Source organism: Alexandromys fortis, unplaced genomic scaffold, assembly GCF_014885135.2.
Source record: "Alexandromys fortis isolate MF-2015 unplaced genomic scaffold, M_Fortis_MF-2015_v1.1 scaffold_29, whole genome shotgun sequence".
In the NCBI taxonomy this organism is placed as follows: Eukaryota; Metazoa; Chordata; class Mammalia; order Rodentia; family Cricetidae; genus Alexandromys; species Alexandromys fortis.
This window is the reverse complement of record NW_026067891.1, coordinates 6,433,379-6,445,532: the sequence shown is the minus strand read 5'-3', so window position 1 is coordinate 6,445,532 and position 12,154 is coordinate 6,433,379. Positions and strand designations below refer to the sequence as shown.

At 51.3% G+C, this 12,154-nt stretch overlaps 2 protein-coding genes across 5 annotated transcripts in view; both read left to right on the top strand.

Moving 5' to 3' along the window:
* Positions 1-5,866, top strand: part of Coro7 (coronin 7) — a 51,640-nt gene extending 45,774 nt beyond the window's left edge. Inside the window, exons 17-28 of the mRNA XM_050129234.1 lie at positions 104-212; positions 321-407; positions 486-628; positions 702-806; positions 1,086-1,171; positions 2,155-2,296; positions 2,388-2,477; positions 3,446-3,562; positions 3,793-3,928; positions 4,463-4,554; positions 5,069-5,155; positions 5,275-5,866. Coding sequence (XP_049985191.1) covers positions 104-212; positions 321-407; positions 486-628; positions 702-806; positions 1,086-1,171; positions 2,155-2,296; positions 2,388-2,477; positions 3,446-3,562; positions 3,793-3,928; positions 4,463-4,554; positions 5,069-5,155; positions 5,275-5,280 — 1,200 coding nt within the window. The 3' untranslated portion in view covers positions 5,281-5,866. The remainder of the gene's footprint in view (positions 1-103; positions 213-320; positions 408-485; positions 629-701; positions 807-1,085; positions 1,172-2,154; positions 2,297-2,387; positions 2,478-3,445; positions 3,563-3,792; positions 3,929-4,462; positions 4,555-5,068; positions 5,156-5,274) is intronic.
* Positions 5,867-7,811: 1,945 nt separating this feature from the next.
* Positions 7,812-12,154, top strand: part of Pam16 (presequence translocase associated motor 16) — a 28,587-nt gene continuing 24,244 nt past the window's right edge. For 3 of the 4 annotated variants that reach the window (XM_050131310.1, XM_050131453.1, XM_050131375.1), the window contains exons 1-4: positions 7,812-7,961; positions 10,162-10,246; positions 11,015-11,151; positions 11,411-11,476. In XM_050131310.1, coding sequence (XP_049987267.1) covers positions 7,959-7,961; positions 10,162-10,246; positions 11,015-11,151; positions 11,411-11,476 — 291 coding nt within the window. In that variant the 5' untranslated portion in view covers positions 7,812-7,958. Of the gene's footprint in view, positions 7,962-10,161; positions 10,247-11,014; positions 11,152-11,410; positions 11,477-11,670; positions 11,830-12,154 lie in introns of those variants that run through there. The other variant, XM_050131246.1, reaches the window with a different exon arrangement.

Genomic DNA, 12,154 nt, shown 5'->3' with positions numbered 1-12,154 from the left:
ATATGTCATTCTGTTGGAGAAGATGGGCTCAGGCACCTGTTTTCCTGGGATGGGCTCTCTTGCCTGGTTCTGATGTGCGTTGGGGTGGGGGTTCCTCTTACAGCTACAGAAGCCAGGCCGCCTGCCTGACACAGCCTTGCCCACAGTGCAGAATGGGACAGCTGTAATGGATCTGGCCTGGGACCCCTTTGACCCAAACCATCTTGCTGTGGGTAAGGAGCCTGGGTGCCCAGAGTTGAGAAGGTTCCAGGCCATGAGTGGGCAGGGAAGCCAGGTACTTCCAGCTCTGCAGTGAAGATATACTCCTCCTTTTCCCATAGCTGGGGAGGATGCCCGGATCCGACTTTGGCGAGTGCCCCCAGGAGGCCTTGAGAATGTTCTCACCACACCTGAGACTGTGCTTACAGGTTAGAGGGCCCTGATAAAGCCAGGTGGGGCAGTGACTTCCCAGGGCTGACTCAGCATCACCTTCTGGTCCTCTCTAGGCCACACAGAAAAGATCTACTCTCTGCGTTTCCATCCCCTGGCTGCTGACATACTGGCGTCCACTTCCTATGACCTGACTGTTCGCATCTGGGACCTTCAGGCTGGAACTGAGCAGCTGCGGCTGCAGGGCCATCAGGACCAGGTAGGACAGCTGCAGAGGCAGGGGCCCAGCCCTGAGAGGAGAGGCTGCCACTTATGCCCTTGTTTGTCCCCAGATCTTTAGCTTGGCCTGGAGTCCAGATGGACAGAAGCTGGCCACTGTATGCAAGGATGGGCATGTACGGGTGTATGAACCCCGGAGCAGCCTTGAACCCCTACAGGTGAGCGTGCATGGTCCAGGACAGGGACAAACTCAAAGTCTGTAAGTATTTGAGCAGATGCACATGCATGGTCTGGGGTTGGGAACCTCAGGGTCTACACACCCATCAGCAGCTCTATGCCCCTGCAAGTAAGCATGTAGGAACTGGGGGAAAGGGCTCAGGGTCTGTGAGCCCTGGAGCAGCTCTGCATCCCTATAAGTGAGCACCTTTGAGCTAAAAGTGTCCCCCTGTCCATTTGGAAGGAGCTTTGACTGAGTTTTGTGTGGTGTATCTCTACAGGAGGGTCCGGGACCTGAAGGTGGCCGTGGAGCCCGCATTGTCTGGGTGTGTGATGGTCGTTGTTTGCTGGTATCTGGTTTTGACAGGTGAGGACTTAGGGATCCCTAGGCTTTATCAATTTACCTGATTTCCTTTTTTCCGAGGTCACAACATCTGTCAGCCAGGCATGATAGAGTACGCTTTAAATCCCAGCGTAGGATCTCTGAATTTGAGGAGTTCAAGGACAACCAGGACTACATTAAATAGAGAGACCCCGTCTCAAAAATAAAACAATAAAGTTGGTGGTGGTGCACATCTTTAATCCTAGCACTCGGGAGGCAGAGGCAGGTGGATCTCAGTGAGTTCGATGACAGCCTGGTCTACAAAGTGAGCTCCAGGACAGCCAAGACAATTACACAAAGAAACCCTGTCTTGAAAGAAAAACAAACCAAAAAGGCAATAAAATAAAACAAACAAAAACTCTGCCCAGCCCTCAGTAGATGTGTAGATAAATGGATTAGTAGATGTAGGCACTGATGGATAAAGAGATGCATTTGTCAGTGATTAGACAGACAGACTGACGGGTTGGCAGTCGGATGGGAGAAAGTGTTGGGGAGGGAATGTATGTTAACAGGATTTAGAGGGTGAAGCCAGGCTCAGGAACCCATGCCTGATGAAGACCAGGTAGAGCAGAGAACACAGAGCCAGGTGTGCAGGAGAGGCCTGAGGGGGGCATCAGGCACCATAGATGATGGAGCGGGGAGGCTCCCAAGAGAGGGCTCAGAGGAGCTCATCATTCAGGCTGAGAAGAAAGGCTGGGCTGCTGCAGCTGAGGGTGCAAAGCACAGCGCGAGGGGAGGGGTCCAGACAGAGGCGCAGACCAGGACAGACACTGGGGTCAGGGTTGTACAGAGGATGAGCTGGGAGGCAAAGGGAGGCCCCATCCAGCCACGTCTAAGGGCTGAACTCCTCTCCCCTTGGACTGCTGGCCCCTAGGTTTTCCAGCCCAGACAGGAACAGGGTCCCTGTGGGAGTTGTTGCCCTACCCCAGGCTTCTTAAGGATCTGTTCTATCCCTGACTCCCTGGCAGCCGAAGTGAACGCCAGCTGCAGTTGTACATGGCTGATGCCCTAGCAGACGGCCCCTCAGCAGTGCTGGGTCTCGATGTAGCTCCCTCAACCTTGCTTCCAAGCTATGACCCTGATACTGGCCTGGTGCTTCTCACTGGCAAGGTTGGCTGGGATGGACTGCCTGGGTGTGGGGGCAGGGCAGGGTCTGGTGTAGCTGGCTGCTTCCCTTCCATACCCCACCTCTATCCTCCAGGGTGATACCCGTGTGTTCCTGTATGAGGTGCTCCCAGAGGCCCCTTTCTTCTTGGAGTGCAACAGCTTCACATCATCTGACCCTCACAAGGTGATGTCTCTTTTACTTTCTGTCCCCAAGTTGGACTGTGAGCGTCCCATGCCCCCTTGTGGTCATGTGCAGAAGTGCAGGAGCCAATGGGGGTCAAGGGAGTCAAGGTCCTGTCTAGAGAGCTATGCCCAGTAGCAGGTTTAGCTGACAGGAATAATCTGAGAGTTTTGAGAGCTGGCTTATATTCAGCCATTACTAAAAACTAAACTATATAAGGTTAAGTTATATGAGCCAGGCATGATGACACAAACCTGTCATCTCAGCACTCTGGAGGTCATGAGTTATGATAACCTGGGTGCTATAGTAAAACCCTGCTTCAATCAAGCAAAGACATCCAAGGGAACAAATTCTGCTTCATTTCTTGCTTACCTTAATGTGGTATGCACATGAATTAAACTCATACAGGGGACCTGTCCCACAATGGCTTGTGGCATACTACTTTAAGTACTGCTTAAAGTGGGCCATGGTGGGACTTTGTCCTCTGTAGAATAGGCCAGTGGTACATGTCTGGTCTTTTCCCCGTAAAAACTCGTGTTCCCACTGGCAGCACACCATTACTGTCTTATTTACTGTTCTATTGCTGTGAAGAGACACCATGACCAAGGCAGCTGAGAAAGGAAATCATTAATTGTAGACTTGCTTACTGTTTCAGAGGGCGAGTCCATGACCTTTATGGCAGGGGGAGTGGCAGCAGGCAGAGAGAGGGAGAGCTAACTGTGGAATAGCGTGGGTTTTTAAAACCCTAAAGCCCATCCCTAGTAACATACCTCCTAATCCTTCCTAAATAGTTGTATCACCAGAGGACCAAGCATTCAAATAAATGGGAACCATTCTCATTCAGACCACTGCAGCTACCGAAGGGCAGGCCGTGGTCCTCCTGGCCTAAGTGAGGAATTCTGCTACCTTAGGGTGCCCTGTATCCAATTAGGAGCTCTTGGCTCTACTTTCTACTTCCTCACTCCTCCTAGGGCTTTGTCCTTCTGCCCAAGACGGAGTGTGACATTCGGGAAGTGGAGTTTGCCCGATGCCTGCGGTTACGCCAGACCTCCCTGGAGCCTATTGCTTTCCGGCTGCCCCGAGTCAGGGTGAGTTTGGGTCAAGGACTCAATCCCTTCCTTTTGTGGCTGACCAGGGACCCAGGAATTTAGGTTCTTATCTGTTCTTTCATCCAAAGCTCCCCACTGTCTAGTTTTGGGGAACATCTATATTCTACTGAAATTTTGCAAAGCATGTGATTGCCAGTGTGGGTGAGGCCAGGTCTCATGGTCCCTGGCCCCTGGTCAGTGTCTCATGATAATCCCCTTTTCCTCTACAGAAAGAATTCTTCCAGGATGATGTGTTCCCGGACACAGCTGTGAGCTGGGAGCCAGTACTCAATGCCAAAGCCTGGCTGGGGGGTGCTAATGGACAGCCCCAGCTACTGAGTTTGCAGCCCCCGGGCATGACCCCAGGTTGAGTAAGGGATAAAATGGGGAGACAGTGGGGGAGTGGGAGTCTGGACAGGAGTGGGAGGAAGGAGCAGAAGGTCCAAGTAAAGTCCTCCATTTCTGCTGCCACATAGAGACCTGGCTCACCTAAAGATGGCTGGACATGTCTCCAGACCCAGTCTCTGAACCCCTGGAGGGCAAGTCCTGTGGTTTATGTTTTATCCTAGTACACATGCATATCTAAACACACATACACATGTTTTGTATTCAACACATGCACTTTTTTTTTTTGAGACAAGGGTTTCTGTGTGACAGCTCTGGCTGTCCTAGAACTCTATTTGTAGACCAGGCTGGCCTTGAACTCACAGAGATCCTCCTGCCTCTGCCCGCCACTACCTGACTCACATGCATACTCTTACAAATATATATTTTGGGCAGATCTGGTGAACAGGGTTTTTGATACTTGTTAATGCCACCTCTCTGATCTCTGCCAGAGAATCTCCTGGGAGTTGATTCTAAATAGGGCCTTCTTTGATGCTTGTCCTTGCTCCACCCCAGTGAGCCAAGCCCCCCGTGAGGCCCCTGCCCGAAGAGCTCCATCCTCAGCACAGTACTTGGAAGAGAAGTCTGATGAACAAAAAAAGGAAGAGGTGGGCATGGGAGAGAGCTGTGCTGTACAGACATGGGAGAGAGAGAGGGCTGTGCTGTGCAGACATGGGAGAGAGAGAGAGCTGTGCTGTGCAGACATGGGAGAGAGCTGTGCTGTGCTGTGCAGTGTCCTCCATGTGCTGGGTTACCTGCCAGGTCACCGCCCCAACCCAGATGGCAGGACAAGCCATGTGTCACACTTAGACTTTGGGGAGGGGTCATACCCAGGGACCTGCTGCTGTCCCCAAGGCACAGGAGGCCAGGGAGGGCAGCGAGGCACACACATTTTAGACAGCCCTTGTCCAGCCAGAATTAAAGACTGGTGACCTAAGCCTATGGTGATTCTGGTGCACATTTTTACTGTCTTTGCATCTTCTACAATGCAGACCCATCAACCTTGCCAGGGTTCTAACCGAAATGACTCCTTTTCAGCATTACTGCTGTTAAAAATGGGGTTTTAAGCTGTTAAGGTCAGGGAGTCATTTCTTTCAGTGCCTCCCCTATCTCCCTTCACAGCTGCTTAATGCTATGGTGGCGAAGCTGGGAAACAGAGAGGACCCATTGCCCCAGGACTCCTTTGAAGGGGTGGATGAAGATGAGTGGGTGAGTGACAGCTGGCCCCAGCTTCCTTAGCCAACAGCACTGTCCTCCTGTAAACGCCGTGGCACGCACCCTCCCTCCCTGGGCCCTCTTAACTCCTGCCTCCTGGTTTCTCACCCCAGGACTAGCCTGCACACCAGGCACCCTTGGCCTCAACTGCCACTGCCACCTCCTAGGACCACCTGCTGCCCTCCACACCTTGCATCTCTGCAAACTGGACAGCGCTGCTTTGGCCCTGGCAGGCACATGGAGCCCAGGAGCCCTGGGTTTCCTGCAGGCCCCAGGCACTTCCACTGCTGCTGGGCCTACTCTCCTCTGCCCTCTGGGGCCGGCTGCTTATCCCAGCTGCCTGTTAGCATGTGACACCAGTGGGTGGGAAGTGGGTGTCAGTAGCATGTCTCTGGGCCAACCCCGGATGCCTCGTCTCTCCTGGTCTCTCTGCTGGCTTCATCTAACATCGTCAGTTACCACATGCCAACCTGTCTTGCCTGCTGCCCCAGATCCAGTCAAGGACATTGGGGGCTGGTCCCCCACCAGGCTGCTGGGAGCAGCTTTATTCTCAGGGGCCTAGGACCATTTGCCCTGCTTCCCTTGGCTTGAGGCCAGGAGAAAGGGTCTTGTGGAGCTAACAGCTTCATTACAGTGGTGTGAACCCCACAACCAGCCTATCCATGCTCTGGATGTTCTCATCAATTAAACTTTTCTAAGTTGGTGCCTCTCGTGCTGGTCTCTGGGAGTCTAGAAAGAAGGGGACAGAATATGAGTGAGAGAACTTGGTTCTGGGCTCCTTCATACTGGTTTTTACTTTGCTCCATTTACTTTGTAATGATCAGCTGATCATATAGCTTTGTCCTAGGGAACCAGGCCATGCATAGGAAAGCAGCTATGAGGAAATCTGTGAACTGCCTCGGGGGCAGGACAAGCAGTGTGTCAAGGCAGGGAGCCGAGAGGAGATACTTGTGTTCTTTGAAAATGAAAACTAAAACCTGAAGGAGCCAAGAGCAAACAAAAGGAAGTTGAGCAGTGTACCAGGGTAAGAGAGTTTGGAGAGCTAGAGGGAGGAAGGAAAGAATGGGCAGTGGGCTAGAGCAGGGGTTTGCAATCTGTGGGTCACTTGAGCCCATTGGAAAATACAGATATTTACATTGTGATTCGCAACCGTAGCAAGTTACGGTTACAAAGCAGCAACAAAAATAATTTTATGGTTGAGCCACCACAACATGAAGAACTGTATTAAAGGTCACAGCATTAGGAAGGTTGAGAACCACTGCTCTGGAGGAATCTGACTTAAATCCATTCACCAAACACCTATAAGTGTCCATGGCATGCCAGACAGCCCTCCAGGCTTGATAGCTAAGAGGAAACACATAAATGTTCTGGCCACTCAGAGTTCACACTCTAGTGGGGAGGCATAGCAATAAATGATGACAGTAAAATATCAAATTATTTAAATTCATTATTTGTTAAATTAATTATTAATTATTGGATTATTTTACAAAAGGAATTATGTCGTAGAGCAGTGGTTCTCAACCTTCCTAATGCTGCGACCCTTTACTACAGTTCCTCGTGTTATGGAGACCCCCAACCATAAAATTATTTTTGTTGTTACTTCCTAACTGTAATTTTGTTACTGTTATGAATTGCAATGTAAGTATTTTTGGAGAAAGAGGTTTGCTAAGGGAATTTCGACGCACAGGTTGAGGACCGCTGTTGTAGAGGATGAGCGCTTCAAGGGAAAATACGGAGCAAATGGAGCATGAAGGGATAAAGCAGTCACAAGAGACCACACTTAGTTCCGGTTCTATAGACTGTCCAGAGCAAGCATGGACAGTTTCCAGAGTAGGGAAGGGACTGCGGCTGGAAATGGCCTCAACGAGACGGTGGCGATGGCAGAACTGAATTGCACTTCAAAAGGTGCAACTGTTTGGTGTGTGGATTATGAACAGACCAGAGAAGATCTTGTTAGGACCTGGAGAGAAGAGATATTCCTCTGCAAGCCAATCAGAGGAACTTAAATAAAAAACAAATCTGGCAACATGACCAGCTTGGACATAAAGATTCCATAACCAGCTAGGTGGTGGTGCATGCCTTTTATCCCAGTAGGAGGCAGAGGTAAGTAATCTCTTGAGTTCAAGGCCAGACTGGTCTACAGAGTTCCAGGACAGACAGGACTGCACAGAGCAACCCTATCTCGACACCACTGCCCCCCCCCAGAAAAAGGATTCCAGAACCATCAGAAAATAAAATAAACATCTGTTGTTTAAAGCACACCCCAGACCCTCCAAAGCAGAACAGCGTGGTGGGCGCATTAATGTTGTAGGGGAACTTGATGGATCTCACTGAGAAGGTGGCTTTGGATTACATACTTGAGGTGGGTGGGGACGAACCTGAAGGGTATCTAGGAAAGAGTTTCACAAGCAGGAAAAATCCGCAATTAAACCTATTTTGAAGTACCTAGTTTTCTTAAGTATTTCAGAGAATTTGACATCCATTCCTATATTACTTTGACTTATTTCATATGATGGCTTCTTCCTAAATATTTTGGGAAAGTGAAGGAACGAAGCTTAGTGCATTAGTACGCACCGAAAGTCTAGAGCCGCCCGTTGCTCGCCCAATAGTCTTCTCACCCCGAGGCAGGCTCCGCCTACAGTCACGGTGACTTCCGTCTGAGTCCCGTCCCTGGAACTGCGCAGCGGCCTCGCGCACGCGCTCTCCGGTCTTCCTTGACCTCTGACCCACCGGCCGCGCTGGAGCTGGTCCCGGGGTCGGGAAGCGGCACCCGTGCCCCTGAGGTGGAGCTGCAGCCATGGTGAGGCTCGGGAAGGGAGGTCGAGTCAGAGTCGTGAGCCGCCCGCGTACCCCACAGGAAGCAATGTCGGTGGCATGTCGCGGGGTCGCAGACCGTTGACGCCCGGGCGGGGACGACCGCGGGCTTGGGAACCGAGGCTCGGCCGGCAGGAAGCCCCCGGCCAAGTCCTGCCTCGGCGTCCCCTGCCTCGGCGTCAGCGAGCCGCTGTAGGCGGTGAGAGGAGGGAACTGGAGGGTGGGCCGGCTCCTGAGTGGCAGGACCCGGCGCTGTCGGTGATGTCGCTCGGTTTTTAACTGCGTTTGACAGTTGGCTCGTCCAAGGAATTGGTAGACCTGGGACCTAAGCTGAAATTGAGACCTGGTTTGTGTGGGAAACATGCAGGTCACCTGTGCAACCTTTAAAAGGCAGGTTCTTGAGGTTTGACCGAGTGATCGGAAGGCGGTTGGTTGGGGGAGCCCATTTGTTTGTTTCCTTATCTGCTTATTTACTTATTTGAGACAGGGTGTCACTGTGTATGAGGCCGTGGCTGTCCACGTACGTTCTGTGTAGTAGGTCAGGCTGGTCTTAAACTCATCTCATTGAAATCCACCTGCCTCTGCCTCGGCTCTCCAGTGCAGGACTTTAAAGGTGTGCGCCTCCCCCCCCCCCCCCCGCTGGGGAGCCTGTTCTTTATTGGAAGGTGGCAGTTAACTTTTAGTTGCTTTATGTAGATTGTTATTTAATCTGTAATCTGTCTCAGTTGTCCCCGTTTTTACACTTAAAAGACCGAGAATTTAACTTTTCCAGGAAGTTAAATCTTTCACGGAAGAGTCAGAACCTGGTTTGGGTCCCAGTTTTGCTCATGTTGAGACTACACATTTCCCACCGTATAGTACCTGCCTTGTAATTGGGTCACCAACATCTAGTGGGACTTGTGTTGATTCCGCGTGGAACTGGGTCTTTATCACGTGTCCTCCACATTCAACTCTGAACTTCTCTCAGGTGGTCATGGTGGCTTACACTTGCAAACCCAGCACTTGGGAGGCTTAGGAAGGACGGTCAGGAGTTCCAGGGCAGCCTGCATACTTTAGTAAAGAAGGCTGAGGGTATAGCTCAGTGTTACAGTGCTTGCCACCACAGGAGAGGCCTTGGATTCAGTGCCCAGGACGCTTCCAAAAGAGGCAAAGAAAAGTTCTGTGGGAAGGTACATGTGGGAGGAGCCTAGGAATTTTCACCTGGGAGTCAGGTTATAGCGTGCTTTGCCAAGCCCTGAAGGGTGTTGAAGATTTTTGGTTTGGGGCATTGTCTTGCTCTGTAACTCAGGCTAGCCTCAAAGTCTAGGTACCCTCCTGCCCCAGGCTCCCGGGGGTTGGAGTTTGAGGTTTGCGCCACATAGCGCCTGGGAAGTCTTGGCCATATCTCTGTAGAAAGGAAGGTATTCATAGTGAAGGAACTGAAAGCAGTGGAGACATTAAGCATTCAAGAAGCAGGGGAGCTTACCTAGAAGTAAAGAGTGCAGCTGCAATGGGGGGGGAAGGGTAAGAGAGAGAGAATCCTGAGAATGAGGCTGGCTGGGGTCAGAGGTGGGAGGAGGAAATGAATTTGCACCGTGGAGAACTGGGCAGCCACCTTAACTCAGCAATGGCAGCATGGAAACCCTGCCTGGGGAACGAAGCCTTGGCCAAGCAGAGTTAAGAGTGACTTGATTAAAGTGTTGGCTCATGGACAGTCATGCTCTTTCTTAGAAGGAGCACTCTTACCTGCTGAACCATCTTCCTGGGCCATCCATTTGTTTGGGTTTTATTATGAGATCCGGGCTCATGCGCACCCTACCTGGGCCTCCCCTCTCTGCACACCACAGACCTTTAGTGATTTTGTTGTTGTGTTGTATTCATAGCCAGATTCCAAGTCCTAGGGCTTGAAGTCTTGGGAGAGTTAGGATGGATCTATTTTTCCCTGGTAATATGGACGCTGGCCCGATGGTCCCAAAAGCAGAGAGGAGCTGTCAGCCTTGGCATAGATTAAACTGGTGGTGGTGGCAGTCTGGGACTGCCTGTGTTGTGCACTTAACTCTCAAGCCAGGTTCCTCCCATAAGTCAGTGTCGGTTTCATGCCCTACAGCCTTTCCAGTCTACCTCTGGGCACGCCAGCGAATTTAGAGTTTAGAGAAGTTAGCCCTTAGATCATCCCCACATCTCCAAGGTGTCCCTTTTGTCCACAGGCCAAGTACCTGGCCCAGATCATTGTGATGGGTGTGCAGGTGGTGGGCAGAGCCTTTGCCCGGGCCCTGAGGCAGGAGTTTGCAGGTAAGACTATTCCCGCATGCTGGGAGCCCTGCCCAGCTTAGATTTCTCCCGTGGGTTGTGTCAGTTGTGAATGAAGGGACCTCTTTTGGGTAAAGTTCTGCGGCTTAGATGCTGGAGTACTTTCCCATGGGAGGAGGCGGTGCCAGATTTTGAGACATTCCTATATACAGGAAAGGTTTGTTTTCAGTTTGGCCTGGTTAGCACAAGTGTCCAGGGCAGATGGGCCCCGTGGCAGTCCATTTTGGTAAATAAAGTAAGATACTCCCATCTTCTGTCTGCCTTTACGGAGAGCTGAGTAATTCCAACACAGACTAACTGGCTGCAGAGTTAAAATGTTTATTATCTGGCATCTGAAGAGAAAGTTTGCTGGCTTTTGACTGTAAGGTCACCAAAGGAAAGCAATCCCCCAGGTAGTCTGGGTACCGGCTAGGCCAGTTGTGGGGGCTCTGACATCAGCTACTGTTCCTCCCTTAGTTTTACCACAGTCCCCAAAGTAGCTTAAAGCTCTCAAATTTGCTAGGCCTCTGGGACAAGGAACGGGGGGAGGAGGGTGGACAAGGTCATCTTGTGGTCTAGATTGGGGGACCAAGAGCCTAGTTTGACCCCATCTTACCCTTCAGTGTGGAATGTTTGCCTCTCCCCTCCAAAAAGAAGCCAGTACTAAAGAAAAGCTGCTCCTGGGAGAAGGGTTTCTTTAGTGTCACTTAGAAGGCCTGGGGGAAGCTCTGGGCTACCAAGGGGGCTAAGCAGTCACCCATGTATCCACAGCAAGCCAGGCAGCTGCTGATGCTCGGGGTCGTGCTGGGCACCAGTCTGCAGCCGCATCCAACCTCTCTGGCCTCAGCCTCCAGGAGGCCCAGCAGATTCTCAACATCTCCAAGCTGAACCCTGAGGAGGTCCAGAAGGTGAGGCCCCTCATGGGTCATGGGACTGTGTTGCATGGGCAGTCAGAGGAGGGTGGGTGTGGAAGCTCTGACCACAGCCAGTGAGAGACTGGCTGTGTAAGTAGAGACACAGCTAGCTGTAGCAGCTGAGCCATCCCCACAGGGTTACCTGTATCCTTTGGACACAGCAGTTTCCTACATGACATGTGGGTTAGAGGTCAGGCCCTTTAACTTCTCTTGCCATCAGCCTTCCCTGATGTCCACTGTCTCATCTCCGCAGAATTATGAACACCTATTTAAAGTGAACGATAAATCCGTGGGTGGCTCCTTCTACTTGCAGTCAAAGGTGAGTGCTTTTAATTCTATGAGGAAAGGAAGCCATAGGCTTCCCCTTCCACCTTAGAGTGCTACTTAAGTTGTTTGAATCTTGGCAGTCTGCTGTCCTCTAGGGAGGTTGTTAGGGCCTGGGACAGGAAGGGAAAAGGCCCTTAGTTCAGGCAAAGAGCAGAGATTGCCAGAGCCTGATCTTCCTCCTCCTAGGTTGTCCGTGCAAAGGAACGCCTAGATGAGGAACTCCGAATACAAGCCCAGGAAGACAGAAAGAAAGGGCAGATGCCCAAAACGTGACTGCTGGGCACACTCCACCCCACCCATTGCCTCATAATTTATAGCTTGGTAATAAATGTCTTTTCCATGTTTCTCCAGTGCTTATATTCCTATTTGAGAAGGTCACTCACTTCCTATTTGTGGCTGTGAAAAGAGTCAGGGGGCAGCAGCAGCTTTGACAGCCTGGTGGGTGGGATGTTGGTAAACAGCCACATACCCACTTTAGAAGCCTGGCCAGGATCTGTCAGAGGCTTTGTTCCCTCCTGTGTCTTCTACCACACAGTCCTGAGGAGACCAAGGGTCTGCCCATGCCTTCCCTCAAGATAAAGAACCCCTAGCCTCAGAACTCCAGCTGGAGTTGCATACTGCTTTCAGTGACTTGGTCAGAATGTTCATGTGTAGCAGGAAGCGGCTTTGG